The sequence below is a fragment of the Lycorma delicatula genome, chromosome 1 (assembly GCF_047948215.1).
Source record: "Lycorma delicatula isolate Av1 chromosome 1, ASM4794821v1, whole genome shotgun sequence".
Classification (NCBI taxonomy): Eukaryota; Metazoa; Arthropoda; class Insecta; order Hemiptera; family Fulgoridae; genus Lycorma; species Lycorma delicatula.
In genome coordinates, this window is record NC_134455.1 from 147,488,180 (window position 1) to 147,505,311 (window position 17,132).

Below are 17,132 nucleotides of genomic sequence, written 5' to 3' on the forward strand. Positions count from 1 at the left end.
TCAGGAGATCGACAATGTAGAACACACCATCTTTCCATGTCCCAGATGGGCTGATAATAGAAGGGAAATTTTAATTAATAGACTGACCCCTGACAATTTAATTAATTGGATGGTGTATAGTCAGGAAAATTGGGACTGGTTCAAGAAGTTTGCGGGGGAAATTCCCTGTATTAAAGAAGACGAAGACAGAAGACAGGGGTCGTAGTTAAAGTAGGGAAGGGAGGACAGTCCCTCCGTGGAGGGACTGCTGAGGTGTGCGGGTTCCTGAGAAGGGAGAGAACTCCTGGGGAACTGTGGGGTAAAGTTAAGACCGAGTCCCGGCCGGCAGTGTCGGCCCTGCAGGTACCTTGGTGCTTAGTGGGGTCAGTGTCGCCGGTTTGAGGCATGGCAAAAGATAAAGACCGAGACCCGGTTCCCTGCTGAGAGGCTGAGGGATGGCGTTGCCGGACCTTGGCCATGAGGTGGGGGATTAGAGGCATGGCAAATGGAAAATAAAAGATCCGAGACCGGGGAGGCTAACCTGTCGTGTCGGACGTGCTGCCGGTGGGTGGGGGACGCCTCCTTTGAGTATATGGACACTCTCCCCGACTGCGTATACTTAAATGGATATCCGGTCGGGGGGGAGAAGGGGAAAAAAAGTCACTATCATATGGATCCATTGTGTCAACAAAAAAAATATATGACATTCGCATCAGTACCCATAAGAATTGGACAATCAATAGTCAACTACAGAATTCTAGCTCATTTTTCCAAATGTTATTTAGTGGGGTCTCTGTACTGAAAGTACAAATAAACAACAATAAGATTGGAACCATTCATGACAAGCTTAACAACATGATGAATCACAGAGACTTGTTGTTTGAAGACACAATCTAACAACTTCCTTCACAGAATTGCAGGCATATTGTTGTAATCTCTGAAACCCAACAGATCACCACATATGGTGTTAGCAGAAGAACAGCATCAAATCTCCTTTAATCAACTTCAGCAACTCAACTTCGCCTATATAGCCATCTTGGATATTAGCGAAACCTAACCTTCTAAAGAATTAAAGTACAACACAACAGTGCATAGATGGTAATCACAGTCTAAGCTAACCATGGGATGACTATATTCCCTGCACCATCTGTTACAATTAACACACGTATTTGAGTAGACAGGTGATGGTTGCTAATTGAGATAGCAGCTGATCACAGCTAATCAGAATGAGGGATAAGCTAGACAAGAAGCTGAACAGGCTCAATAAGATACAGAATGGGCAAATCAACATACTGTGGTATCACACCAGTATGATGTCCACACAAGTAATAGACAATGTGGACAGTGATAAACTAGTGAATTTTGCACAGCAAACAATTAGCAACCACAACTAAAGAATAAAACTTGTCAAATAAATTATATTTGTGTAATTGATAGTAAGAATAATATTAGAACTTTTTCTACGAATAAAATTCTGTCATTAAAAATGGGTTTCATTGTGAATCAAATTTAAAAATGCATACTACCTCATAAGAGTTTTTAACAATAAACTACTCAAAAAATAATTTCAATTCACTACAATAAGCTACTGCAGAAAATAATTTCAATTCACTAAAGAATGTAACATTACAACGTTGAAAATTAACACCTTAATTTTAGATTATAATGCATATAAATAATCAATAATGAACTGAAAAAGGAGAAAGTCTCAATTTTCAGTTAAGCAGCAGATGTCTCATAGAGCACTTTTTCACTGTTGAGCAGTAATTTAAGAAGTGTGGTAGATCTCTTTTTAAGTTTTTTACTTGTGAAAAACGTTTTAGTTTAGCTGTACAAAATCAGGCACCATTTTGATTAGGGTTATGGTAGCCTGAAAAAACTTCAGGCTACGATAACCTAACCCAGTTTAGCAATCAAGAAAATAAAATAGAGCCACCGTGTAATAACTTGTACACATAACATGCTTGGCGCATAAGATGATACAGCTGGAATTTCAGGTACTTGTGGTCTCCAACAGCCGACTCATAAAGAACATCAAAAAGAAAATGGTTGGGCACAACAGGCCACTGATTAGGATGGGGTTCAAATCTTACATAGCCAGAAAAGAAACCTGTCCCTACAATCTGTGAAGATCTCACAGGTCCTAGCACAGCTAGTTGGAAACCAGATGGCAGCCATCTGGAATTTGTGGAAGATTTTCCCAGGCCAGTGTGAGTCACAGATCAGGTGACTGGGAGTTCCTGCCAACCCTTAGGTTGCCAAAGACAGTATCATTGTACATATAGAAACTACAGTGATAAGCTGTATGAAATATTAATCCAATTTGCCATTTCGAGGAAGATTGTTAAGATGATTCAAGTTTGTATGGATGAAGGTAAAGTTTACATGGGAAAAAATCAAATATCAGATGATTTTGATATTTGTAATGGGGTTGAAACAGTAGATACGCTTTCTCCTTTTTTATTTAATTTTGCTTTATACATCTTCAGAAAAATATTACTGAAGGCAAAAGGTTTATTTTTGAACAGAAACATTCACATGTTGAGTTATGTAGGTGATTTGAAAAAAACAACAGTAAAAATATAGTTGAAAACAATGCCAAAAATCTTGACTGAGAATAGGGGAAAAATTGGTCTAAGCGTGGGTAAAGAAATTTAAATATATAGTTACAGGTAAGAGGTCAAATGATGGGGGTTAGACTAAATGTGAATGGGAAATCTTTTGAAAGATTTGATGTATCGAAGAGCTAGAGACAATTCTAATGAGCCACAATGAAATTAGTAAGGAAATTCAGAAAAGATTACATTTGGGAAATGTGTGGTTTTATTCCAAGATTAAACTATTGAGCTCATGATTAATACTAAAACGCGTTAAAATTGGGATAAATACAACAATCATATTACAGATTATTTTGTATGGTTATCTTGTATAGTATACAGTGTATGTATATAGAGTGCAGTACATACACTGTATATACAGTGTATGTATACAGTGTATGTATAGAGAGTATATTGTATGGTTATCTTGTATAGTTTAGAGTGGTTGTTGAGACTAGAGGGCAAAAGGAAGTGTAGTTTTTAAAAACAAAATTTTGGAAGAAGTGCTACAGCTTTGAGCTGCATAGATTACATTCAAGCCTGGATATAGAAAAGAATGATTAATAGCATAGATTGCATTGGACTCGTACACATAATGCAAACAGAGAGCAAGAGTAGCTACTAGGGTTTCAGCTGGAAACCCAGTGGAACAAGACCTTTGGGTAGATTTTTCCCAACATTGTCTGGGTACCAGACAATGTTGGGAAGATAATATAAGGTTTGTTCAGAGAGAAGTTGATTGTAAAGACCATCATTGCACCAGGTTGGCTCAAGGAATAAAAATTAGTGAACCTTTGTTAGTGTGGCTATGAATTTTTGATACTGAGGCCAAGGAGTAAGTAAGTAAGTAATTTAGAGCAACAAGATTAGAATTTAAAAAATTAGAAGTTAAGCTTTTATTTGTAGCAGAACTGCAAACTATCGCATACCATAGAAACTACCAAAATGGGTATCTGCATTAAAACCAGACTAGAGATTATATTTGAAAAGGAGCAACAACACTTTCAAAAGTTAAGGACACCAACTACTTGTTAGGTTAAGTTCTACACAGCTAAAAACAATGGAAAATTAAGATGCTTATTCAAGTAAAAATATGATGTCACCCTCTTGGGTAAAAATACTCTAGAGATAAAGCAATACTCTAGGCAGATCTCTAGATGTATCCTAGACAGCCTATTCATTTGAAAAGGTTTTTTACCATAAATAACTAATCTTTAAAGGGAATCTTGTATTTCCAAGCATGCAAGAGAAATTTAACAAAAAATTAACTTATTATTATTATTAAAAAACTTAGCTTTTTCAGTGTAAGAAATTGCAGAAAAAATTTAGAAAAGCAAAACTAATTACTAAAATAGTAAATTAGGTAACATTACCTGTCTCCTAAGCCCAGAATGTAGCCAACCATTGACATAACAGCCAGAGAACGAGTATAATTTGTCCGTCTATCAAACCAAACCTCAGATGATGGTGACTTCAACCATAACAATCTAGCAAGATCATCACCTTGAGTGTGTTCGAGCGCATGTTCAAATACTTCTACTTTTTGCATCAATGTTAAGTGGTCATAATCAGGAGCCATCTACACATCAACAAGAAAAAATAATTAAAAGTCTTAATTTAAATTAGTTTCTTTATTGAAAACAAACATATCAGTATGAGAAAAATCACTGACTAAATATCAATTAGAAATAAATTAACAGCCAATTCCTTGAAGTTCACAGTTATTAATTACTTTTTTATTAATTAATAAACAATTGGAAACAATTTTCCATTTGCCTGTCATTTTGTTTTTCCAATAGAAAAATTCATACCTCAAGAAGAGACATTGATATCTTTAATAAAGTTTGATATACATGATTAAATGGTCAGTCTCTATGGAAAAATAATATATGTGAAATAATTTTTCAAAATTACTGATCTTTTAAAATTTTAGATCATCATTATCTCAATAACTAACTAAATTACACTTTCAAAAGCTTTATTATAAATACAATGATATGTGGTTTGTTTAAAATAAGCAATGGTGTTAACAATTAAGGGTGAGTACACATTTACATTCCAAAATGCAAAAATGATTCAGCTTAAAGAAATAATATTGAGTCGGTTATTATTTTTCATTAAGAAACAATTTTTTTTTGCCATAAATTAAAATAAAATAATTTTCATTTTACTAATCAACAATGGCTTGAATTTACTAGCTCAAGAATATTTAGTTACACTTAACATAAGAATTATAATACTGTTTTACAGAAGAAATACAGATTAGATCAAATTAACCCATTTTAAGCAGGAAATTTAAATTTTATGTATTGTATCTAGCAGTAGTGGTATCTGAATTGGCACAGTTCTACCAAATTAACTTCTAGAGGTACTTAATCACGATATATGAAGGTAGTTTTATAAGTCAATGACTTTAAAATAGAGACTTTTTTTACAAAAATACACTTTATTTTTCAAATTAATCCCCTTTTAGTTCGATATACTTATTGGAGTGATTTTCTCATTTTTCTATGCCTTCCAAAAAGTAATTTGTCAAACTTTCAAAAATACTCATTCATTTCAACAATAAGTACTCATTTCCACCAAGCCACTATTTAGGTTTCTAAACGAAAAAGTCAGAAGGGGCTAAATCTGGAGAGTAGAGTGCTTGAGGAAGTAATTCATTAATGCAATTTAATTAATGTTGCAAGTGAAATTACAGATAAGTGAGTTGGCGCATTGTCATGGTGAAAGAACACTTTTTTCTCCGCTAAATGATACCACGTTTTTTCAATACATCAAATCTCTGTAATAATGAGGCATAATAATCTTCTGTTATTGATTTTACCTTCTGTAGGTAATCAATCAATTTTATACCATTTACATACCAGAAAAGTGTGGCCATGACCTTTACCAGCTGATGGAACTGTATTTGCCTTTTTTGGAGCGGATTTGTTTCACCCAGTTCACATTTAATAATGAATTTATATTTCATCAACGGTAACATAACACTGCAAAAACTCATTTAGATTGTGCTGGTAAACAGCCAAACATTGCTTTAAAGTTGCCACGCGGCACTACTTTTGAGCAGGTGTCAGCAATCATGGCACCCATCTTGCTGATAGCTCCACATACCTAACCAGTCAAGTAAAATTCAATATACACATTCAATTGAAATGTTCATGATCTCACTAATCTCACATGCCTCTGTTCGGTGGTCTTTCAGTATGATATCATGGATTTTATCATCATTTATCAATCATTTTTTGAGTAATCACCTCTTTTGGATGTTCCGAACTTGCAGTATTACTTGCAGTTGTGTGACTAAACAGCGAAATTCAGTAAACCACTTTTAAATCCTTCCATGTGAGAAAGCAGACTCTCCATAATACTTTTAAAGCGTTTGTTCTATTTCTTTTATTGTTTTCTCTAGTAAACAGTAGTGTTTTATCAGTATATGGAGTTCATGTTTTTCCATGTTTTCTTGACTCAAAATGATTCGATCAGAATAACTCAAAACTTTGTATGCAAGCCTGGATAAGATAAGACTTATAAAAGATGGTGAGAAAGTAGTAATTGGAGCGCCATCATCTGAAAAGTCACTGACTTGTCAGACCGCCTTTGAAAAAAATATTTTTAAAGTATCAAACAAGATCCTACAGTGGCTACAAAACAATCGGCCTCTGTATTAACGAATCAAACAACTATCTGGAGATCATTACATTGAGAGTGTACTGGTTGATATTGAAGAGATGCTACACCAACATCTTGTGATACCCATGAAACCATTGATCTGATCTTTTGAAATCATTAATCAACTAATCTTTGGAATAGAATTTACTATGGTATAAACCAAACATTTCAGTATAGTCTGTTTATTATAATTGGAAGTGGGCATTGCTCTATGAAACACAGTTCATGCCTGCTTTACCTACAATAATTGATACAAAAAATACCTACAGTAAATTCATGTTTAATGCCAATTTTCAAAGTAATCACACAATTAATAACACTGTTGTTACATTTAATGTTACTAAATACTTACTGTTGAGTAGTGCTTAATAGTACTACAACTTAAATTTTCTACAAATATTAAAATTAGTTTTTTTACTATCCAGTGCTATTTGAACAACATTGTCTAAACAACATTCTTTTAGTATTAACAGTATTGATATTCTCTCTTTTCTCTTAACATTAAATTTGTAAACCACAACAGCATTTAATTAGTGTAAATAACACATTTTAGTTATTCTGAGAAATTCATAGATGTCTGTTACATAAAAAATTAATAATCAACATTCATCAATCACAACACAAAAAAAAAGTCACTTGTTCAATAATTTCTAAACCAATTTTTTAAAGTCCAAATCCTTTCAAATGAAACACACAACTTGTCATGAAACTTGGCAGAGATATAGCAATTAAAAATTGCCATAGCTGCCATTTACTTCACTCATATGAAAAATTAATTTTCATATTTATTTTTTTCCAAAGAGAATGTCCATTTAAACACATATGCTTTTATTAAGAAGCATATGAGAAAAATAAAGACAGAAGACAAATCAAATCCAGACATTTGTTTATAGAACCTATTTAGTTATTTTTATTTAAGGGATCAAAGTCTTTGTTTATATTTCAAGTACTGCATTTTTATCAACTAATTTGTAAATTTATTTGTTTAAAGCAAACTTTATTAAGACTTTTAGCTAGTGTTTTATCCTTACTTCACTTATTTTTTTTTAATTTCCAAGAACTTTCTCTAAACATTCCTGATTGATTTGTATAAGATTCCAGAAATCTTTAGACATCCAAGGCAGCTCTTTTGATTTGGGGCCCACTGACAGCTACATTACTTGTTCATGAAAAATGTGAAGCTGAAGCTTGTAACATCAATGGGTCATCAGGGCAAAATGTGCTATTAATTAGAACACAACAGAACGCGGGTAAGGGTCAGAATCGAGGAGCCATTAGCATTAATATACGAGGGTAAGTCAATTATTATCCGCAATTTAGTTATATTTTTGTTTATGTTGGTAGTACTGTTGTGTTGCGTAGATGATGTATGCGTGGTTTAATTGTTGTTATGTCTGTGTAGGTTTGATGCTGCTAGGTTTAGTTCCATTATCACTGCCCTGCCGTTAACCATGGCTGCTCCGCTCTCTGTTTGCACCAAAGAAGAGCAACGTTCAGTGATCCGTTTTTTGTCATCAGGTGTATCAGGGTCCGAAATTCATTGAAGACTTTCGGTACAGTACGGGAACAGTGTGTTGCCGCAACGGAGTGTCTACAAATGAATTGAAAAATTCAAAAAAGGTCGCACAAGTGTTACGGATGATGAAGGAGCCGGACGACCGTTTACCGCCTCAAATGAGGAAATCATTGAGCGTGCACGTGACATGGTTGTCTTAGACAGGCAAGTAACTATTAATGAAGTGGCACAATGTCTGCAAATTAGTCACGGTTCTGCCTACAAAATCATCCACAACAGACTCGGGTTTCATAAAGTCTGTGCAAGATGGGTCCCAAAACAACTCACACAGTTGCATAAACAAACGCGCTTGGACATCTGCCAAAAACATTTGGATTGCTATGGTAATGAACCACTGTTCTTAGACAGAATTATCACTGGTGACGAAACACGGATCCCTCATTAAGAGCTGGAGAGTAAAGGCAGAGTATGGAATGGAAACTTCCAAATTCGCCCTGCAAAAAAAGTTCAAGACCCAACCATCCGCAGGGAAACTGATGCTTACGGTTTTTTGGGACTCACAAGGCCCAATACTGGAACATTATGAGGAAAGAGGCACGACAATAAACAGTGTGCATTACAGCGAGATGCTTACTGCCAAGCTGAAGCCTGCAATTCGAAGCAAACGCCAAGGACAGCTTCGAAAGGTGCTGTGTTGTTCGACGACAATGCCCGTCTACATACTGCTGCCCACAGTGCTGAAACGCTCCAGAAACTCAACTTTGAAGTACTGGCTCATCCTCCTTATAGTCCTGATCTTGCCCCTTCTGACTACCACTTGTTTGGTCCACTTAAAGAGGCATTAAGGGGCCATCGATTTACCTCGGTGAATCGAAACACACGAAACGGTGAAAGAAGCAGTCATTGCTGGCCCGCAGCTCAACCGAAAACTTTCTTTTATGAGGGCATCAGGAAGCTTGTACAACAATGGACCAAGTGCATTGAAATGCAAGGGGACTATGTTGAAGAATGATGTACGTGTAAGTTTCCTATTTGTATTGCAATAAAATTTATAACTACATTGCAAATAATAATTGACTTACCCTCATGTAACTGGTTTGACTGGGCATTGAACTATCAACATACTGGGTGGAAGATTAGAACAAATCCAATCTGTACAACTCCACTCCTGGTATTGATAAGAGATAAAAAATGCAAATATCTACTCACAACATTATCATCCAATACACAATTATAAAATGTTTACTTTAAGTACAAAGTAAATTTTATTATGAATGAGTAATTTTCAATCAGCATTTTTCTACATTGCAAAAATTATAATAACTATAATAATTTTTGAACAATAACATTTTTGTTTGGCAATCCCCAAACTTTCCATAAATCCTTAATGGTTTTCCATTTCAATAAATATTTCTATTTGGTTAGATAATCCAATAAAATGGAAATTGTGTGCATCATTATTCAATACTGGAGGTTAGCAGGAAGTGCTTTATTACACATGGCATTAATTACTAGTATCTATTCTTGGAATTCCTTTTATTTTCAAAGCACTGTTCCTTAAAATGTTGTTGGTATTACAAAATATCAATTTATAATAGCTGCATTTTATCAACATACCTGAATCCCATAAAAAAGAACTAAAAAGTAAAATATCACAACTGAATAATAAAATTACAGCAATTTACTAATTTAAACATAACAAGAACAGAATCCATTACACTTACCCTAAGCATAATCCTATGTTCAATATTGAGAAGTATTTTCTTTTTCTCACGATAATCCCTTATAAGAGTATGAAGAGTGTCACAGTGAGGAACCCATCCAATCAAACCAGAATTTGTTGATAAAGGTATCACAGCATAACGCTAATATAAAGAAACAATACATTAAAATTCAAATAATACTAACCCTAACTGAAAATAATAATTTTCTTACATACTGCTAATTACAATAAGGACTCCAATTATTACAAATTCTCAGTTACAAGAGAACTTGCTTATTACAAAAAACATTTTCTGTAATTAAATTTGAAGTACAATTTACTTGTTTAAGTAATAAAGGAATAAAGTAATGGAGCTTGTGAAGCCTGCATATATATGTATAAGCCATAAGAAATAACACCAAATAAATAGAAAAATAAATTGTGAATAACGAAGTATAACTCTAAGTTTAAAAAAAAATTATCACAGCATATTGCTGCTTTTAAAACTCCTAAAGTTTCCTGTTGCATTTCAGCCCACAGGAACTAATCCTGATAATTTGGCACACAGTATGTGTACAAATTCTCTCTCTCACACATGCACGCATGCACACACACACATGCACGCACACACACACATACATAAAGTAAAAAAAACAGACTTACATACCTGTACATGAACAGGTATGTGTGATTTTCTTTTATTCTGAAAAACGCTTTCATTTACAATAAAACTACTCTCTTAATTCAAAATACTAATTTAATGAAAATCTAAATATCCTAACATTAAATGGCAAAGGATATAAACAGAAACAAGATAAAAATAACAAAATAATTTTAAATTGTACTTGGCATATGAGAATTAATATAAAAATATTTTAAGTTAGCTATGTATTTACCTGAATAGTAAGATTTCTTCTAAATGTATCAGGATCATTTAACAGTAAGGTGTTGACTAATCCAAACAACTGCATTACACGTTCATCCTGCCGCAAATCTTCATGCCCTTTCAGCAGGAACATGTAGTCATTTCCATTACTACCTACAAAAACCAAAATATTTAAAGATCAAAGTAGTCCACTAATGAGGTGTTCCCACCAACATTTTTACCAGCTGTATAAAAGAGATTCTTCTATGCATTTAGTCAAAGTATCTCAATTTCATCTTGTTAAATAAGAATCTTTCCTACTTACACTGCTATTTCTAAAACATTTACTTCCTGGATGTAAGCCCAATTTTTACAATAATTTCCATTCAATTCCTTCACCAGAATGGGTTAGCAATAACAGAATACATTTAATATAATTCCAATATCATTGACATTACTGACAATCTGCAGTCACATCTACAAGAACACTAAATGTGAACTGAAGCAGGCTGATATAGAGCTGGGGAGGCTTGTGACTCAGCTGGCTGCATTTAAGGAGGAGAAACTGAAAGACAAAGACCATGTTAATAGATAGTATCCTTGTATGTCTGTCGCAACACAGACTGAAAAAAGGTTGATGCTTCAGATATTGGGACTCTGCTTGAGAAAGGAATCCTGACAAGGTTGCCCTGTTAGTGTCGAGGAGATGGTCCTTGAAGCTGTTTGTCAGGAACACAGAAGTTAAAGAATCAGTGTTGCCAAAACGATCAAGGATAGGTCTCAATACCTTAAGAAACCCTCAAAGAAGGAAAGGTTAAGTCGGGGCATCTAATTAGGGACAGCAATGACGGATTGGTCCTGATGACCAAAGACCTAAGTTTAGATTGTTGCTTCACTTATATTGTAGTCGTAAATTTAGCAGAGAGTAAAGGATTGGCCATACTCACAGACCAGGAGGCTGCAAAAAAGATTTTTGAGGGAATGCAAAGGTTGATCTTTTGTCTAACAGACAGCAGACTAGGCAAGTCCGTAGGCGGTTACTTGAGTACATGGGTAGAAGGCAAGTCAGATATATAATGTCTCCTTTCACAGAGAAGTCAATAAGGCAGCTAAGAAGGGAGCTGACCCTAAAAAGAAACAGAAGAGCACTATCCAGTGCAGAACACTTGTTGTGAAAGCTGGGGTATAGTTATGCACAGACCTTGAAAGAAAGAGTCCTGGAGGAGAAAATGAGTCAGGGTATTTCCCTTAAGAAAGGGATGAATGAGATCCTTATCTATATGTAAGAGGTGAGGCTAAGACTGCGGAATCTCTTAAGACCGTTCTTCATGAAAATGGTGTTGACATTTCTTTCCACGACAGGGCGGATAGAAGGATATTGACTCCAGTACTGATGAGGGTGCAATAAAGGAGGGTATCACTAGGGTGGTCAGACCAGATGAGATCTTTAAGCTATCATCAGTTAGGCAGGCCTTTGGCGATACTACCAAGTGTGTTTCTATCTGAAAGGGCAACCAAAGCAATCACTTACAGGTCTTTGGATTGGCTGGGTCCTCTGCCATGATGTCATGCGAGAGGAAGAGGAGGAGGAGTGTTGTTTCAGGTGCTGGAAGCAAGGCCATACTGCAGCTCCAGACTGTGTTTCGATTGTGGTAAAGTAGGCCACAGGAAAGAGCTGTATCCCAGTCAGCCAAAATGTGTCTTGTATGGTGCAGAAGGGCATGGATTAGGTAACAAGGCCTGGAAGGATAGGAAATGAAGTTTGTACAGATTAATTGCAAGTGTAGCCGCATGTCAGTGGATGCTTGTTGGGAGGTGGACACTAGCAAAGATTAAATCTGGTCTTGGTATTCGAACCTAACATCTCTGTAATTAAGGGAAGGGGGTTGGTTTAACGATATACAGAAGGATGCTGCCATCCGTATGAAGAACAATGTTCATAAATTTTTTACAGTAGTGTGTTTTGAAATAATAAAATGTTTATGTTATGGATAATTATTTGGTTATCTTATGGTTAAAGTAACTTCATGATTATTTGTTTAAAAATGTTACATGTCTTATCTCTGCATCTGAAATCTGTATATATAAGGTATTTAGCAAATGCTATTTCATGAGAAGCAATTCTGTTGAATACAGTATCTGAATATGTTATTTTGTGTCTGTGGCTGGATGTTCATCAAGTCTGTCTAATATAGCATTTAATACTATGAATGCACTTTAATTTATATATATTTTCTTTAGATATATATATATATATCCCTCAATTATAATCTTCTCAGAATTACTAAATAACTACATAATAGATATAATTATTATTATATTAATCATAAAATGAGAAATGTATGTCACATTATAATCATTAAGGGAATTGTAAGACACCTAGAAACTTCATTTACATCACCAGTTAAGAACTGTTAACATATATATATATATATATATATATATATGTTAACATTACATATAGCTAAGCTAAACTACTCTAAGTATATGCAAAAAGCAGTTACCCCTGATACACAGTTTACGAGGACGTTGTTTAGAGGTGATTACTTGTAAAGAACTCTGTATATGTGCAATTCGAACAATAGGTTGGCCAGGAATGTACGAACCAGGTACAGCGAGTTCAAGGTCACGACTGACAAGCAACTTGGGGCTGACATATTGTAATTCAAGGCTAGTAAGCTGTGGTAATTGTCTGGATATCCTTCTAAATACATGGTAATAAAGATCCCATGCTTGGTTAAGATCCCTTACATTACCAGATACTTTATATCGTTGACACCACTCAGCTGCTTCTACCAAATCCCTACCATAAGCCTGTAAAAATAATTATACATTAATGAAACAAATTTATAAATTCTTCATGATATAAAAACAATTTAAGTAGATATAAGGCTTTCAATTACTAAAGTTTGAAGAATTATTGAAATTTTCAAAAAAACAAAATACTGTTATTATAAGTAAAATATCGAATTCATTTAAAGTTCCTGCTATTCTTTGGATAAGTGCCTAAAACGTATCCGAGTAAAGTTTTTTGATATCACCAACCACTGGCTCAAGGGGTGGAAAAAATGGGGTTTCAAAGACAAACCTTAATAAGCACAATATCTACGGTTTAGAGTGGTAGTTAGTCCTCTAAACATTACCTAAAACTTTTGTCTGAAACAATTTTTGATATGACCAACCCTTACGGAAAGGGATGACCAAAATGTTGCTGGAATTATAAGAATCGTATGCTAAACATGTGAACTTTTTTCACATGAAACCAGTGTCATATTGAGTAAATTTAACGTTTTTCTTAACTTTTAAGATGGAAATCTTTTTTACTGCCAACTTAACATCGGCGAAATCTACCTTCGCCTTCCAGCATGCTGAAAGGGATTTTTTTAATTTCATCCTTGGTGAGAACGTCTGTGACAGACTAACTAGTCTTTTATGTTAGATCTTTAGATGATATTCTTAAATATGGAGAATATGCCAGCATATGTAATTAACGCAAGTTTATCCTTATCTTGGCAGACATATTCTTTATAAATCAATTAAGTTTGTATCTTGTGTAATCAAAAATTATATATAAAATGTGAGATGGAAAAATGTTAATTTTTTTTATTTAATACAAAAATGTTAATTTATTTTTTACATCGTTATTGTAGTAATTAGATATGCATCAAACGCATATCATATACTTGAGTAATGAGCATTCATAAAATTACTGTTATATTTCATCATAATTTAATAAATAATTAAGAGATTTCTAATATAATTGTACTATACCAATTGTATTAATTCTGTACTAACATTAAAACCATTGACATTATTAAAAAGTAATAAACATCCAGTTTAATAATAAATACTACTATATCCAATATTCACAATTTAAGTTTTAATTTGAAAATGCATAAATCATAAATATATAAGAAGTTAATTTTAATAAAATATTAAAAAGTATTTCATTCTTTTCCTGAAAAAAAAGAAGATAAATATTGCATGTTTATATTGCAAATTATAAAATTTATCAATTTTTTCTTGATAACTGTTAAGTGCAATAACTATAGATTTGAACACGCCATTTTATATAAGATACAATCATTAAAATATCAGTTATCCAGTTTACTTTACTTTACTCTGTTAGCAGTCTATACTATAAGGGCTAATTGATTTTTAAGTACAATTTATAAGTCAAATTTTTCTATCATTATTACTACATTGTTTGATGTCAACTATTAAAAATGTCCCCAATTGCTATACAAAATTAATGTTCAATTTGAAATAGTCACTGTAATCCTTTAAGAACAAAAACAATTAATTTTACAATTGTTTTATTATACTGATTTTTATCAAATCTCAAGAATATCTATAAATATAAAACATGTCCTGACTGACTGATAATCAATGCCCAGCAAAAAATACTGAAGATATATAGATGAAAATTTCTATACAAATTTTTCTTATGGTACACATATAGAAAGTATATTTTGAAACTCAAAGTTTATAGGGGACTTTTACTACTTTTTTTTTTTTTTAATTTCTTGTAAACAAATGAATATATCAATTTAATTTTTGGTGTGTGTAATCTTCACGAGAATATCTAAAAACCAATTTCTAAATTTTTTTAAATGTGGCTTGAAAGGTGTAAACAAAAGTAAAAGATTTTCAACAATGATTGCAAATTTTTCCCATTTCCGACTACACTAAACAAAATATTCACTCAATTTGGGCTTGCTAGTAAATATCTAAAAACTATTTTCAAGTTTTTTTAATTTTAAGGGATAAAACAATTTTATTCCACATACCTGGTTAAAAGAGGTCTCTTTCAGTGTTTGTGGACCCCTTTCTAACATAGCATGAAGTGGCTCTAGTGTATCAAACATTCCCTTCACATTTCTTTCACCAAAATACAATCTGCTTGCCTCTTCTAATCCTTCATGCCACAGTTCATGCCACAATATTGCCACACGTATTAGTTCATCGCTAACCTAAAAAGAAAAAGAATAGGAACTATAAAATATGTAATTTAACAGTTAATTAATTAAAAAGAAATGCAACAAAGATTAATCTAACAAATTAATCTACAGATTAAACAAACAATTCAATAAAATTCCCTACTTACCCGTTAGAAATTGATTTATATAGCAATTATGCATTTCCACTTATGAAAAACCTTAAAAACCAAATTCTGTACATACAAAACTAATTAACATCTGAAATATCACATTAGCCTGTGTGGTAATTGATTGAATATAGCAATCTTATATTTTAACTTTAACTGTTATATATTATTAATGAACAGTATTCACTTAGCAAAATAAAATGTTTCCAGAATGCAATAAATTTGTAGATAATTATAAAATGAGATTATATTTAAAAAAGAAATAGAGAAAAATCCAATTCATAGTACAAGATCCCAGGAAATAGAGCAATAAATTGCATTAGATAATAACCAAAATATCTCAGTAAATCCTGACCTAAAATACACGAGGTCTGATCAAAAAGTAAAGAGAATTTTTTAATTGCACATACTGTATCTTATCAATGTGTTGATTTCTTTTTTGTATATTGATTACTATCATCAGTGACATATATGTTAATTTTTAGCCAGCTGCAATGCTTTATTTGGTGAGCAAAAAAGCAAGACATAGTTTAGTGTTTTAGGTGATTTTCTATGTGACAAAACATCAATTGAGATAATTTGTCTGAAATTTTGCATTAAAAATGTAATTAAGTGCAGTGAAATGTTTAAAATGTTAAAGAAAGCCTTTGGTAACAATGTGATGTCACAACTATGAGTTTATATAAATGGTACAAACACTTTCAGGAAGGCTGAGAAGACATCAAAGATGATGTGAAGTCTGGGCATTCTAGCACATTAATCATAGATTAAAATGTTGAAAAAGTTCAAGAGATTGTGCTTTGCTAATTGCAGAATCACTAATAGAGAGGTTACAAAAGAAATAGTATTTCATACGGGTCATGTGAAATGATTTTTACTAATGTTTTAACATAACACGAGTAAAAGCCAAATCTGTTCTGTGCTGCTTAATTTTGAACAAAAGCAGCAATGCATAACCAACACTGAACAAATGCTTGCTGATGTGTGTGTTGATAACCCAGACTAGCTCAAACACATTTTAACTATTAAGTTTGGTTGGATTATATTTATAATTTTATCTGTTTATTTATTTTCTTATTTCAATATAGCGTTTCAGTGGCGCCACCTAAAAATTAACCAACTACAGTGATAGATCGCATACTACATTAATACCTTAACTCTTTTTCTTAATTATGGAAAATAATAATTAATAAAATTCACATACCATCATTGCTTGCTGCACAAGCAGTTGACTATGTTCACATATACTTTTCAATATTTTATTAGCAGCAACTCGACGTTGATTATTATTAGATTTGCTAGCAACAGTTAATGGATACACTAGTGCTTGAGGATGATGCTTACCGATGTCCATCAATAAGTGATTGATAAGACGACCCACTAGTATACGTGGTGAATCTATTCTGGCAATCAGTTGAGGAATAACCTGAAAAAGATAACATACATTCCATAATATTAATGTTACCTTAAGCGCAGAATATTATTTGACACAAGAGAAACAGGTTGTTGAAGTTTAAAACTTCCCTTTTTAAATGAGCAACATAAAAATATTACATAAATATTGCTCAGATGAATTTTCAAGAACAAAGAAAATAAGCACAAATTAAGCCAACCGTACCTGTCACAACTTCTATAATGCATTAGTGAAATTAAACTGTAAAATACTACAGAAATGTTTACAAACTGTTCAAATC

General features: G+C 33.1%; 1 protein-coding gene across 4 annotated transcripts in view; it reads right to left on the bottom strand.

Moving 5' to 3' along the window:
* Positions 1-17,132, bottom strand: part of mTor (serine/threonine-protein kinase Tor) — a 216,081-nt gene that overhangs the window by 12,926 nt on the left and 186,023 nt on the right. For all 4 annotated transcript variants that reach the window (XM_075364225.1, XM_075364232.1, XM_075364239.1 and 1 more), the window contains exons 33-38: positions 16,643-16,864; positions 15,122-15,304; positions 12,836-13,145; positions 10,363-10,505; positions 9,489-9,629; positions 3,950-4,155 (exon numbers count right to left, since the gene is read on the bottom strand). In XM_075364225.1, coding sequence (XP_075220340.1) covers positions 3,950-4,155; positions 9,489-9,629; positions 10,363-10,505; positions 12,836-13,145; positions 15,122-15,304; positions 16,643-16,864 — 1,205 coding nt within the window. The remainder of the gene's footprint in view (positions 1-3,949; positions 4,156-9,488; positions 9,630-10,362; positions 10,506-12,835; positions 13,146-15,121; positions 15,305-16,642; positions 16,865-17,132) is intronic.